Below are 14,706 nucleotides of genomic sequence, written 5' to 3'. Positions count from 1 at the left end.
GTGACTTTAATAAATGAAATCGTAACAGAACTATCCATTTCTATTGTCATACTTTTTGGTGAATCTGAATTTTGTTTTCTTAAACCAGCCTTAATAATAGCATTCTCTTGTTTTGTGTCTTCTTCTTTAACAGTTACAACAACGTCTTTTTGTTGTTTTAATTTAATTGAGCTAATACTATTTGATAAAGTTACTGTGCATTCTTTTGTTGGTTGAACAGTTTTCCAATTCTGATTAATAGTAAGTGTAGAACTAGAACAATCATCAACAAGATTCATTTTAGAATAATTGGTAATAGAATCACAATCAATTTCTGAATATTTATTATTTGTTCTTGTACAATTACATTTGTCAGACTCTGATTGTTCAGCTGTTTTGTATACTCTATAATAATCACATTGTTTCTTTGAAAGATCTGAAGGAATACTACTTTCATGTTTAGCATAATAAAGGACTTTTGTCCCCATTTCTTCTGGTACTTCAACTTTATCAACTTTTATTTCAGTTTCAATAAATAATGAACAGTCTTTTGATAATTTAAGAGTCTTAATTGTTCTTGTTCCTGTTAATGTGAGTTTTGTACATGAACCAATAGTAAAACTATCAATATCAGTATTTCCATTTCCAAGATTAACTTTAATTTCACCAGTTATTTTACTATCATCAAAAGAAAGTGAAGTACAACTATCTTTAACTTCATAATTATTTGAATCTATTGAACATTCTTCAGAGAGACAAAACCCGATAAAAAGAAAGAGTAGATTAATAATAATCATATATGAATAAAAATATCTTAGATGAGTTTCTGAGTTCTACATAAAACGGTTAGAAATAAACTCTTCATAAATCTACATAAAAAATCAAATTCCATCATCTGTTTTTTATTTTTTCATTATTTTTCCTGTTTGCATCATTTATTTCCTTTGAATATCAGAAAAGTAATTGCAATAACTTTTTTTGTCGTTTCATTATTCGTTTCAAATATCCATTTTTATCTTTTTGAATAAAATCTGAATTTAGAATATACGATAACTCTTTTCAACTCCCTTTTTTTTTAAATTTTTCTATTATCTCCTTCTTGTAGAAATTTCTATAAAAATTAAATGTTATTAAATGATATAAAAAAATTTTAATTAATTCTTTCATCTTATTTTCCACCATGAATTCTAATAATCTTACCAAAAGCGATAGTTTTACCAGCATCTCTTAAAGTAAATCTTCCTAATTGTGGGAATAATTCATATGGTTCAATACAAATTGGTTTAGCAGTCTTAATGACAACATTTCCAACACTTCCACTCCTAAGGAATGGAGGATTTTTCTTTGCTAATTTACCTGATCGGTCGAATTGGTCTGTAATTTTAGTTATAACAACTTCTTCTTGAGAAGTATGAATATGGATAACAGCCTCATATCCTGGAGTAAGTAATGGTCGTGGTAATTCTAAAACAACTAATTGAGCTTGGAATAAGTTAGTAAAATGACAAACATCTGATGGTGAACATAAGACAAAACCAGTTTGAATTGAATCGGCTTGGTCACCTTTCATTTGAATCCTTACATTATCTCCTGGTCTAGCTTTTGAAGCTGGGACTGAGTTTTCATCATAAGTAATTCCAGTAACTTCTAAATCAACTTTATTTGGCATAACAACACATTTTGATCCTTTGTAAATTGTTCCACTTTCTACTTTACCCATAATAACTGAATTACCTTTACCATCTTTAAACTTATCAATAATTGGCATTCTAATTGGACCATTAGGATTACCCATGACTAATTTAATAGAATCAAGAAGTTCAACTAAACATGGTCCATCATACCAACTACAAACTCCTTTGTCTAATCGTTTAGTTAAGTTTAATCCTGAAAATCCAGAAATTGGGATTGAATAAATATCAGAAAATCCACATTGTCTTAAGAATGGTTTAACTTTATTGACAATTTCATCATATCTACTTTTTTCCCAACCAACAGTTTTTTCATCCATTTTATTAACTGCAATAATAACTGTTTTAACTCCAGCTGTTCTACATAATTGGGAATGTTCTCTTGTTTGACCTCCTTTATCAAATCCAGTTTCAAACTCTCCTTTTCTTGCTGAAACAATTAATACAGCAATATCAGCTTGTGCTGCTGCAGAAATCATATTTGGAACAAATGACCTATGACCTGGGGCATCTAAGATAGTATATCTTCTTTTCTCTGTTTCAAATAAAGCACGTCCTACATCAATAGTAATACCTTTAGATTTTTCTTCTTCAATTTGATCCATAATATAAGCTAACCACCATGATTCTCTTTGATTTTCTTTTGCTTCTTTTTCAAATTTATCAATAATTCGTTGTTCAATATTTCCTGATTGGAACAAAATATTACCAGAAGTTGTTGATTTACCAGCATCTACATGTCCAATAAAAATAATGTTTGCACTTTCCTTTACTACTTCATTTTCTTCTGTTTCAATTTTTGCAATTTCTTGTTTAACTTCATCTTCAGAAATAGCTGGCCCATTAGGAGTTGTTGTTTGAGCAGCAGCTGCATTTTGTTGTTCTAATTTTTTCTTTCGTGGAACAAATTTCTTTGCTGAAAGGTTGAGATTGATTCCAGACATGACTGAGTTTTTAGGGTTATTTTAAGTTCTATTTTTTATTTTTTTTAATAGTTAAACTAATAACTTATCATTTTTTTATTATTCCATTTGAGTCTTGTTGTTCAATAAGATATAATTTTATTTTTTTAATGACAACAAATGAACAAGAGTTTTAGAGAAATAAAGTCCAGTGAAGAAAAGTGTTTTATTCAAGTCTCTACTCAAAACTTAAACCAAAAACTATATAAATTTTGTTATAGTTAAAGTGTATCATTAAAAGAATTGTTTGTAGGAAAAGAGTATCCATCTCCTTTTGTAGTCCAAACAGGTAAGAAGCAATATATCCATGAATCACCAAATACTTCTTTAAAGTTTTTCTTGAATCCCACATTAAATCTATTAACTTGTTTATTTTTTCTACATGAAGTCCAACCACTCTTATTTTGCTTCAATTCAATACCTGTTTCGTTTTGAATAATGTGATATAGTTGTTGACATAACATAAGAAACGTAACAAATATGAAATAAATTGATATGAATATTTGAATTGCATGAAAAGGTAAAAATATCTCTTCAAATTTAAATGATTCTTTTGAAATTATTTTTTGTATAACAATATAAAGAATGAAGATTGTTAGAACAAAAAGAAGTGTACAGAGTATAAATGTATAAAAGAGAGTCAAAATGAAATATTTATGATTTGCATAACCAATACAACTACCAACAAATGGACAATGATGATCCATTTTTAGAACACATCGACCACATCTTGAACAATGATGACTTCTTTCTGGTTTTGTACAATGACAAATTGTACATTCATTTTCTCCTTCAACATAATGATTTAATGGAACATAAAGTTTTTCTTTTACTTGAACACAACGATTATAAGAAATAGTACCTAATATATATAAAGGAATAAATAGTATTAAAATTAACAAAGAAATATACCACGCATACAACCCAAGTTCAATGACTTGAAAGATAAACACTACTTCAGAAAGAATAAAAGCTAAATTAATTCCTATATGAGAAATATGATTTTGACATTGAATTCGTTGTGGATCATAATTATGTTTTTGTCTATGACTTTTATGAAAAAAGATATGTTTTTTTACAGAAGTTTCTTCAGTAAAACCTTCAGGTTGAACTAGTTCATCAATTACATTATGCTGATTATCTTCCATTACTATCGAATAGAGTTTTGGATTTTACTTTATAAGAAATTGATAAAGAAAAAAAAAGAAAGAAAAAAAAAACAAAAAATGAATAAAAATTATTCGAAACTTGAAGAAATAATATGTTTTATAATTCTTTCATTCGACTTAACTGAGTTATTGACAAAAATACCACAATTCATTGCCGTTCTCTCAGCGTTTAATAATTTTCTTGTTAAAAATTGTTTAAAATGAATGTCATGATGAAATACCGAAGTTTCTAGAAATGGTGGGAATGGAAGAATTTCACTTTTACAAACGACATTGACATGATATATTTCATTAGTTTCATCATTCTTTTCAGGAGTGACAACAATAAAAATATGATTAAAATGTGAAGTAATACAACGTGGATCAAAGGTATCAGTTGAATCAGCCATTTCTTTAAAAACAATAACAACAATATCATTTCCTATATGTCTTTTTCTTTCTAATTTTTGACTACCTTCATTATCTGGAAGTAATGGAGCAACATGAAAAACAATTTCATATGAAAATTTTTCATAAAAACTGAAATAGAAATACTCACCTGTCCTACCATTCTTTGAATCTAAACCACCAATAAACCTATTCCAATTTAATTGTTCTTTCTTTGAAGCAATTAAATCCATGAACTTCCAAAATGCTGAAGAACATTCTGTATTGCTATACATTTCATCTTCTGTTTTTTGACCAGGTTTTGCATATAATACTCCAAATTTATAATTTTTGACTATAAGTTGAGTTTCCAATTTCATTAGTTGGTCTTGAAGCTTTATATTATTCTTAGATTTAATTGGTTTTTCATTGACATTCAATGTTTTTATCCACCATTTGGAACAATCATCATCTTTTGGTAAAATGAATCTTCTTAATCCACTTGGTCTAAAAGACATTACAAATTGGATTTTTTGTGTTTTTTGATAACATAAAATAGTAGCATTTTCAGGAAATATATAAAATATTGTTTTGGCTATAAAGATATGAATGATACATTATTTAGTAAAAATAAGACAATTAAATAAACAAACGTTGAAGATAAAAAAATTGTTTGAAAAATGTAAAATCATCGTCAATATTAATTATGTCATAAGAAAATAAATCAAAGTTTCTAGAAGTTGATTCGATATCAGTTTCTATTGCAAATTCTTTTTCTTTAGCACAATCCAATATAACATTAAAACATGTATATTTACCAGTCCATACTTCAATTGGTAATTGTAAACTTGACCAACAATCATATATTTTATTTTGACTATCTCTTAATGAATCCATAATTACATAATATACTGATTCTTTTGTAATATACTTTTTATTTGGTCTTAATACATTTGGAACTAATGTACTGATAACAGCATCACTTGGATTAGCAAACATTTCTTTGAGTTGTTCCATTGCTGAACGTGTTCTTTCTATATCAGTTGTTCCAACCCCTATTATATCTTTAAGAGCATTAAGCATTGTAAAATCAACAGAATTTGTGGTACTTTTATGCTTAGGTGTGTCTTCGAATACAGCAAATGATTGTCTAGAAGATTTAGCAAGAGATGATTTGGGGGTTTTAGGAGTTCTAGGTGTAAGATGTGTAGGTGAATCATTAGAAGTTATGCTTTCATCATTTATAGAAAAATTTAAAGACATCACCATTGCATCTTTATCTTCATTCTTTTTTTTAAACAAGAAAAACCTTTTCTTTTGTTGAGAAGCCATTTACTAATAATAAAGATTTCAAAATGTTCCTGACTTTTCTTTTCCTAAAAAAAAAATATTTTACAAGTTATTATTTTCTCTGTTTATTTTTTGTTGTTTTCTTTAAGATAAAAACAATAAAAGCAAATAAACGAATGAGTGGTTTTTATAATTCGTTGAGTTATTCAAAACAAAAAGTTTTTTCTTTATTAATTGAAATTATTGGAAATAGAACTAAAAATAATATAAATGTTATATAAAACAATGATAAATAATCACCCAAAAATGTCAATTAATTTACTTCTTAATTCTGAATTTGCATTGTTGAGTAAGCTTTAATTTTCCACCAGTTGGTTGTCCAAGTGGTTGTCCACATTTTTGACAAAGAATTTGTCTATGGGCATGGGAGAAAGTAGTAGTAGTAGCTCCACATTTTGGGCATTTAATTTCAAGGAAATAACTGTTTGGGGTTGGAACTAATCTCTTCATCTTGTGGGCTTTAGCTTCAGAAGCAGCAGTTGGATTCAAAAGGTCAACTTCGATTAATGGCTAAAATGATAAGTTCTGATAAGAAAATTGAAAAAGAACAACGTTGTGAACAAACCATCTTTGGAAGCTGTGAGTAATCTAGAACTTAATTTTTCTGAGAGGGTTTACCTAACTTATCATTAAACTATATTAAATCTATAATATTTTATTATTTTTATTACTGAAGAAAAACTCTCAAAATCCATTAATTTTATGTAAATTAAAATTAGTTAAAAAAGTTAAAAGTTAGGACTAAAAATATTAGAATGAAAAAATTAGTAAATGAAAATATTATTGTTTATACAAAAGACATAGATACAAATAAGATTACTTTTCCAAAAGAAGGGATATATCGAGTAGGAATGTATTTACTTTCTACTGAATCTTTTTGTTTACCTTTTTATTGGAATGGCTCCAGAAATGAAGCGGATTTTATTGAGTTTCCTTATTTTTGTTTTGGTATAAATGTAAATAAGAAGATGACTTCTTCTTTGTATGAACTAGAAAAACCACCAATATCTATTACAGAACTAACATTATCTTGTTTGTCTGATGAGCAATTTGAACGAGTTGTTTGTTTTCCAGGGAAATTCTTCAAATTTTTGTAATAACTTATTCCAGTAGAAGCGATTAACAAATAAACTAAGAAAAGACCTTTTAAATTTCCCATGTTTATTTCGTCAAAATGATCTTGTATCAATTTGTGGTGAACCTTTTCATGTTAACTCAATTGATCAAAGTCAAATTAATAATTTTGATACATTTTATATTTGTGATAGTCATACAACATTATCAGTTTTGTTTCAACATGAACTTGAACTTCAGGTAATGATTGATTCCTCTTTAAATACGAGTGTTGGACTAAGTTCATTGTTTTACAAAAATTCCAGGTATGTGCAATTATGTACAAAACAACCATCAGTTTTTGAAATTGAGCCATTGAATATCTCTTCTTCTATCATTCTTATTTCCCCCTTAATAGCTTCATATTTTAAATTGACACATCTATCAAAAATCTCTGTATTATTTATAAATATTCCCAATACCGTTTTACCTTGGGTATATATTTCTTCACAAATATGTGTTGGATCATTTTTCCAGCGCAGTGTACCAATTTTCAATTCATTACCCATTTACATTAATTCTATTCCAGTTGTGTTGACATCTTCACAACCCGGTTTTATTTCAAAAACAACACGTTTCATAGTAGATACTGGTTATTCTTTTAAATCAACTTTCTCGAGTTTAAAACCATTACTACCTTCAGTAATTAAATTAAATGATTCTATTCATCTTATTTCAAAAAACAACCTTCAATTATTTCATTATGCTATTGATCATCAATTACCATTATCTCTTTCATTGTCTGGAACTGTTTCTTTTTGTCTAGATGTCTTTTCTATTCTTTTCAGATTATCAATCTTTCCCTTTCATTTTAACCTTTACAATTATAATGTAATATCATTAGAATCAATAACATCACCATTACTTACTAAACAATTTATTGAAATAAAAAAAGAACCTACAATTGTTATGTTTATTAGCACTAATAAGGCAACAGATTCTGTTATTAGTACGACTCAAAGATTTATTGAAGATTGTGAAAGGTTCCATCTTCCAATTATATCATTGTTCTATCCTTCTGTAGAATTTGTAATAAATACTATCCAAATCAAAGAAAATAAACAAAGTCATACTATTTTCCACGAAAAGAAAATTTTTGGATACATTGAACAACGAAAGAAATTAGAAGAAGTAATTCTTAGTATGAGCCATCCAATTCAACCATTAAAACCATCTGGGATTTTATTATATGGACCAAGTGGGTGTGGAAAAACAACATTGGTTGAAGATTTTTGTTATCATCATTCTTGGCTGAGTATCAAAATTATTCGTGGGTCAGAATTACTAAGTAAATACGTTGGAGAGTCTGAAAGAAACGTTAGAGAGTTGTTTGATGAAACAGTAGACCTTATTGTTTTCGATGATTTTGATTCGTTAGGGCATCGAAGAGATGGAGAGAAGACCGATTCTGTTGTTAATACATTGTTAACAATGTTAGATGGAGTTGCTGAAAGAAAGACTGCTGTTGTAGCTCTTTCCAATCGTCCAGATTTAATAGACCCAGCATTGTTGAGAGGAGGAAGGTTAGGTGATTGGATCTATTTAGGATTACCTTCTGACAGTGATAAAGATGAAGTTTTGTCTACTATGTGTTCAATGACATGGAGTAATTTTTCGTTAAACACCAAGGATTGGACAATGGGTGATATTGTTTCATGTTTACAAAAAATTTCAGGAATTATTTTACAAACTCAAGACACAGAAAAAAAAATTAATATTCTCAAAAAGGCAATTGAAACATTTAAAGCATCTGGGCCGATGATGGACTTTTCTCCATTTAAACAATTCTTAATTAATACTTCTTCCGTAGGGAGAGATATGGTATTAATTTAATTATTTATAACAAAAAATTATGAAAAATACTCAAGATTGTTTCATCACAAAATCAAGAAAAAAGTTAAACTAAAAAATTTGAGATGGTAATTTTTGTTTTGATAGTCCTCTTTTGTGTTCCTTTGGGACAAGGTATTGAGTGTGACAAAGAACTTTCATTTAAGGACACTGAAGAAACTATTTTTATTAATGGTAAAGAGGGATGTCTTATTCAATTTGTATCATGTCCTAATATACATATACAAGGTACTGTTATGGTTAAAAATTGTATTAATTCGAATGTTCTTGTAAATAAAGGGGTAATACGATTGAGTGGAAGTAGTAATTCTTCATTTAGTTTAGATTCATCAATACTTATATTTGAACCGACTGAAAGAAATGATATTGAATTAACACAATTATCAATTAGAAAAAGTAATTGGAAAGTTGAAGAATCTTTTTTATCAAGGACTATAACAATTAGAACATTAATTGACTATGATAGTGGAGTAACACGTCTAATGAGTGACTACACAGTATTTAATATTAACTTCATTTGTCCTCAAGCAAATGGGGAATACATATATCGAACACCATCACTTGCTATTAATGAAAATATAAAAGTATGTTCAGGGTATTATTATAAGATTAAATACAACACAATATACATATCAGATCAACAAAATGAAATAAAAAGTTATATCCCAACAATAGAATGTATTACATATGGAAATTCTTCTCATTGGTGGTTTGGAACAAATAATTCAAAGGCACTTAATTTATGTCCATGTCCAACTGATAGTAACTGTATTGTTAGGTTAAAGGTACCAAGGGTATATGAGATGGATGACCTTAATAAATTTAAAACCAAATACTCATTACATCTTGATGGTGTACAAATGGAAAGAATATCAAATACAAAAAAAATAGAAACGTTGATTGTTGATTCAAATAGTATATTATTTGGATTATATGATGTTCGATTAAATAAATTAGAAATTAATAATGGATACATTAATGGTGAAGTCCTTTTTCTTCACACTTCAAAAATAGATTCATATGGAGGATATTTTACTAAGACTATTAGTAATAGTCAATTAGGAAATGTTTATATGACATACACTGGTATAATGGGAAATATGAATTTTATTGACGCTACTTCTTTTGTTTCGAGTCATCAAATTTCAGTATTAACTAATTTTACTAATTTTAATATTAAAAATGAATTTAAAATCATTTCTCCTCTCTTTGTCAATCAAAAAAAAGCTTTCAATACTATTGATAATATTACTTGTTTAAATTTCAAATTAGATTCAGTCCTTGTTCAATCAGATATCAATAGCATTAATTGTAGCAAATTGTATATTACATCAAGTTCTGTATGGAGTATTAGTAATATAATAACAAATTACTTTGAATTTAGTAAAAGTACATTTTTTATTGTAAAATCAGTAATATCAGAATTATTAAAATTTGATAATTTAGAAAGACTTACAGGATATAGAAATAACTATCTTCAAGAATCTCAAATTAATACCTTATCTATTGTTAATTCTACAATTTGGTTTATATCATCTGTAAATACAATACAATTTAATGCTTTAGATTTACAAATTAGAGAATTTTATATGTTTTATTCTAATAAAGCATACATGAAGAATATTTATTATGATACGGATTATGTTGGTGTATTTTGGGATTGTTCTATTAACCAACTTATTTTAGAATCTACACCTAGGCTATTCTTAGAATGGTTTAATTCTAATGAATTAAAATTTGATGGTACAATAGAAGTAGATGTTCCTAATTCAGTTTCTATTAATAAAATACTTTCATCTTCAGAATTATTAATTTTAAATAAAATGACTATTCCTTATATTATTTCATCTGGTCATGTTACCTTTTCGAGAGGTTATAGTGGATATTTAGAAGCAGAACGAGTAGACATTATTGATGGATTGTATAATATTACATTAGCAAAACAAATGAGCTTTACTATTCATGAATTAACAGTTTCTGCATTAATTAATACAATAAATTCTCCATTACTTATATTTAATGAATTACAATGTAATTCATCTATTCATATAAATCCTTTGGATTTTAAATCACCACATATTCAAATAGCTTCAGCACAAAATTGTAATAACCAACTGTATATAGACTTTTCTGTCCCAACATTATCTTCATTTGTTGTATTACCAAATGAATTGAAATTAACATGTAACTTAATGGGAGTATCATCACAAACATTTAATGAATATTGGCAAGAAAAAGGTGAAGAGATTGATTTTCAAGAATGGAGTATTAATAATATCAATAGATGTTTAGTTGATCGTTGTCTAATTTCAGAAAAAAAAGATGAAGGATATTATTGCTCAAATAGAAAGAATAAATGTTATAAGAATTGTAGAGGAGTCATTGATGATACTATGTTTATTAGTTCTGTATCATTAAAAGAATTATGGGTATCAAGTAAAGTAGAAAAGATATTATTAAATGGGAATGATAATAATTTTGGTTTAATACTACTTGGTAATGGAAGTAACGTACTGTTTTTTAATAATAAAGTGTATAGTAAAAATATTATTGGAAAACAAGCAACAATCAAAGTGAGTGTTAATGGTATTATTGAAAGTGATTTAATTGATGTTAACTCTATAGAAATGAATACGTTTAGTAGTATTAATGGTGATAAAATTAATTGTGATTTAATAAAAGTTACAATAGATTGTAGAATTGAAGTAAAAGAAATTAACATTAAAAGCATTACCTTTGACAACCAATGTGATATAAGTCCAAATGAAATTATAATTAAGACTGAAAGAATAAATTCATTAAATTTAAATAAGGAGGTTTTTATTAGTAATAGTGTTTGTCAATCAACAGTCAATACAATTGATTTACTTTTTGTTAAAAATGGATTTGACCATACTAATATTGTTGGAAATATTTTATTTAGTTGTAATGATCATTTAATTGTGTCAAATGGAAACAATGGAGTTTCAGAAGTAAAATGTGGGAAATATGGCGTAAGTGATTATTGTTATATTATTTCACGAGACATTACAAATCCAAAGTCATTTGATTTATCTAAAAGTACAGCAACATTTTGTCCTTGTCAAAACACAGATAAAATGGGATGTTCTTATATTATTGGTACAAATGAAGTTAATGGTAAAATTGATGCTTATGAAGTGGTTATTGAGAAAGAGAGTGTTATTAAGAGTGATAATATGAATATTTCTGTTGAACTTAAAATAAAAGCTAATAGTCACATTTATACTTCTTCTGGTGTTATAGAGAGTATTTATATTGAACCATCAACTACATTACAACTTGATGGATTAGTAAACAGTCACTTAGTTAATGGATTTGGTGTATTACGTCAAAGAGAAGGTAAGTTATATGTTAATGATTTATTTAATGTTCATTGTGACGTTAAATATATATCAATAAGTAAAACTTTTAATCCATTAAAATTAGTGTTAAATAACTCTTTGATTAATTTAAATAAAAGAGGATTATTTTATATGAATATGACTACTATAAAATATATTAATCAACAAACTATACCAATTATTTTAGATAATCCATCCATGGTCAATCTTTATAATTCTGTTATTTCTTCATTTCCGTTACATCAATGTTTTGAATTGATTCAAATAGTTAATGAGCCAATTCTTTATTTTAACAATCAACCCACATCAACAGAAGCAATGTTTGATTATGAATTAACTTGTTCTAAAAAGATAGTTCTTTTATGTAACAATCCATCAAAACTATATCAATGCCCAACTCAAACATGTGTTTATGATGTCTATGAATCACCAATAAATTCTTCTAGAGGATACACACAACCTCATTGTCCATGTGGTTTCTCAGATAATATATTAAAATATAGTGATAATGGATGTATTATAGAAGCAAAAAATCTAAATAATATAACAACAATATATGGTACTTTCCATAATATTAAAACAGATAATAATGCTATTATTTCCATTCATTCATTAACTAATATTAAGTCATTTGAACCTCAAAGTTTTATTAGGTTTACTGGAAATGGATTTATAGAACTGTCAGTATCACCATTAACAAAAAAATCATATACAATACACACTGATGTAAAAATGAATTTAAAACATGTTTATGCTAAATGTAGTATTAGTAGTACTTCAGACCTTATTATTGGAAAACAAGGAAATGGACAATTAAATATTACTGGAAATAAAAATTTAATAACACTCTCTCAGAATCAATATAATAATATCAATATCAATATTTCAATGTCTCATGTCTATTTACCAAATGGAATAAATGGAAAAACATTTACATTAGAAACTCATGGATTTAATAATCCATTAATGACTATGACAGATGGAAAAGTATTTTCTGTTGAAAGTTTTGAATATAAAGGAAATGATAATGGAGTATTACTTGAAACTATTCAAAATGGAATTGATATAAAATTATTAAAAAGAGGATATGTTGATGAAGACAAAGCAATATTAGCAACTCAAGAAGTAAAAAGAAAACAAATTTATTGTAAATATAATAATAATAAATGGAATAGTACAAACTGTCCTTGTACTGGAGTTAGTTGTCATTTAATTTATGCATCAACTTCTGAAATAATTAATGAAACTATAGAAGCAAATGAAATTAATATTTTTGGAAAACATAAATTTAATGGAAGAATTACTTGTGAGAAAATAACAATAGATGAGAGTTGTTCATTTAAAGAGATTTATGTAGGAATTATTAATATTACAAAAGAAAATAATATAGAAATAGAATTATATGACTATGAAGTTAAATACATTACTGGAATAAACTATGATATATTTACTTATAGTAGTGGTAGAATTCTTCAAATAGAAGCTTCAACATTACATTTATATCTTAAAGATACAATTGAAAGTAAATATCTTAATATTAAATTCTTTATTATTATTCCTACTCATAATGATTTCTTATTTATTTCATTATTACAAAATGGTACAACTACTTTAGATAATACTCTTATTTATCTTCCTGATCCTTTATTTGATAAATATTACATATTAAAGGCTGATGAATTTCCACCATTGGATACTGTCAAAACGTTTAAAAGAAATGACTCTTTACAACCAATTACAAATATGTATTTAACAATTGTTTGTGATAAATATATGGCATTAATTAAAGACATTAATGATTGTCAATGCCCTTATGAAGATACTAATAACCAAAATAATTCAAACACAATTTGGTTAATTATGATACCATCAGTTATTTGTATTATTCTTATTATCATAGTAATTATTCTTTTAACAATTTATCTTCATAAGTTATTTATTAAAAGAAGAAGATTTGAAAGACTATTTTAAATTTCAATTCAAATATCGGTTTTAATAGTTTCAAAATTAATTAAACTTTATTAAATTTTTATTTAACAATAAGAAGAATTTAAAAAAAAAGAAAAAGAAATAGTTAAAAACAAATAAATTTATTATAAAATAATGATATATAAAAATAAAAGATTTAAAAAACGATTAAAATCTATTAGTTTATTAATTTTATTTAATAAAAATTGAATAAATTAATGTCTTAGAGATTTTCTGGGACACATTCTTTATGCCAATTTCTTCCTCCACAAGTAACAAAATTACCAACTAATGGTTTTCCACATTTAGCACATTTTGGGACTCTCTTTAACATACATGGATGACACATTATTTCTCCATTATCATTGTAAAATTTAGCAAAACTAAAAAGTTTTTGACCACAAATATGACATTTAAAACATTCATTATGATATATATGTCCAAATATTTCTTTGGCTTGTGTTAATTCAAATGGCTTACCACATCCATGACAAACTTTAATTGTAACATTTTCTGTAAACGATTGTTTTGGTGCTTCTGTAGTTGCAGTAGAAATAGTGTGTTCTTCTGCTACTGTCTTTTTCATTTCAACTGGTGCTGCTTTTTCTTCAATTTTTACTTCTTTAATTTCTTGGAATTTTGGTGTTGTTGTTTCTGTTATTGAAACTTTAGCACCACAATTTGGACAAAATTTAGCACCATCATTTAATTTTGTTCCGCAAGAACTACAGAATGGCATATGATGAAATAAATTAATTAGTTTCTTTATTTTTAAGTTTCGACTCTAATAATGTTATTTTTATCATTCCTTAAAATAACAAAAATTATTCCTTACTCCTTTTCTTTCTTTTAATTTTTTTTTTAATAATAAACAATTAATTAAGTATTAATAGAA

General features: G+C 26.5%; 9 protein-coding genes across 9 annotated transcripts; 3 read left to right on the top strand and 6 right to left on the bottom strand.

Annotated features, from left to right (window-relative positions):
* Positions 1-5: 5 nt before the first annotated feature.
* ENU1_191100 (serine-threonine-isoleucine rich protein, putative) lies at positions 6-776 on the bottom strand (the record flags this gene model as incomplete). The annotated part of the gene is made up of 1 exon (XM_008861819.1): positions 6-776. A coding segment is annotated over one exon (771 nt), but the record flags the coding sequence as incomplete, so codon positions are not given.
* Positions 777-1,147: 371 nt separating this feature from the next.
* ENU1_191090 (guanine nucleotide regulatory protein, putative) lies at positions 1,148-2,614 on the bottom strand (the record flags this gene model as incomplete). The annotated part of the gene is made up of 1 exon (XM_008861818.1): positions 1,148-2,614. One exon carries the CDS (start codon positions 2,612-2,614, stop codon positions 1,148-1,150), a length of 1,467 nt encoding a protein of 488 aa, XP_008860040.1.
* Positions 2,615-2,853: 239 nt separating this feature from the next.
* Positions 2,854-3,780, bottom strand: ENU1_191080 (DHHC zinc finger domain containing protein; the record flags this gene model as incomplete). The annotated part of the gene is made up of 1 exon (XM_008861817.1): positions 2,854-3,780. The coding sequence occupies one exon, from the start codon at positions 3,778-3,780 to the stop codon at positions 2,854-2,856; it is 927 nt and encodes a 308-aa protein (XP_008860039.1).
* Positions 3,781-3,869: 89 nt separating this feature from the next.
* Positions 3,870-5,499, bottom strand: ENU1_191070 (Rap/Ran GTPase-activating protein, putative; the record flags this gene model as incomplete). The annotated part of the gene is made up of 2 exons (XM_008861816.1): positions 3,870-4,674; positions 4,817-5,499. 2 exons carry the CDS (start codon positions 5,497-5,499, stop codon positions 3,870-3,872), a joined length of 1,488 nt encoding a protein of 495 aa, XP_008860038.1.
* Positions 5,500-5,775: 276 nt separating this feature from the next.
* On the bottom strand, positions 5,776-6,028 carry ENU1_191060 (ribosomal protein s27 protein; the record flags this gene model as incomplete). The annotated part of the gene is made up of 1 exon (XM_008861815.1): positions 5,776-6,028. The coding sequence occupies exon 1, from the start codon at positions 5,965-5,967 to the stop codon at positions 5,776-5,778; it is 192 nt and encodes a 63-aa protein (XP_008860037.1). The 5' UTR covers positions 5,968-6,028.
* A 244-nt stretch (positions 6,029-6,272) lies between these two features.
* ENU1_191050 (AAA family ATPase, putative) lies at positions 6,273-6,614 on the top strand (the record flags this gene model as incomplete). The annotated part of the gene is made up of 1 exon (XM_008861814.1): positions 6,273-6,614. One exon carries the CDS (start codon positions 6,273-6,275, stop codon positions 6,612-6,614), a length of 342 nt encoding a protein of 113 aa, XP_008860036.1.
* A 220-nt stretch (positions 6,615-6,834) lies between these two features.
* On the top strand, positions 6,835-8,463 carry ENU1_191040 (AAA family ATPase, putative; the record flags this gene model as incomplete). Its single annotated transcript, XM_008861813.1, has 1 exon — positions 6,835-8,463. One exon carries the CDS (start codon positions 6,835-6,837, stop codon positions 8,461-8,463), a length of 1,629 nt encoding a protein of 542 aa, XP_008860035.1.
* Positions 8,464-8,546: 83 nt separating this feature from the next.
* ENU1_191030 (hypothetical protein) lies at positions 8,547-13,814 on the top strand (the record flags this gene model as incomplete). Its single annotated transcript, XM_008861812.1, has 1 exon — positions 8,547-13,814. The coding sequence occupies one exon, from the start codon at positions 8,547-8,549 to the stop codon at positions 13,812-13,814; it is 5,268 nt and encodes a 1,755-aa protein (XP_008860034.1).
* A 220-nt stretch (positions 13,815-14,034) lies between these two features.
* On the bottom strand, positions 14,035-14,550 carry ENU1_191020 (LIM zinc finger domain containing protein; the record flags this gene model as incomplete). The annotated part of the gene is made up of 1 exon (XM_008861811.1): positions 14,035-14,550. One exon carries the CDS (start codon positions 14,548-14,550, stop codon positions 14,035-14,037), a length of 516 nt encoding a protein of 171 aa, XP_008860033.1.
* Positions 14,551-14,706: the final 156 nt, after the last annotated feature.

Source organism: Entamoeba nuttalli (assembly GCF_000257125.1).
Source record: "Entamoeba nuttalli P19 unplaced genomic scaffold asmbl_8978, whole genome shotgun sequence".
In the NCBI taxonomy this organism is placed as follows: domain Eukaryota; phylum Evosea; order Mastigamoebida; family Endamoebidae; genus Entamoeba; species Entamoeba nuttalli.
Note: the sequence above shows the minus strand (reverse complement) of the source record. Positions and strands in the feature narration are given on the sequence as shown.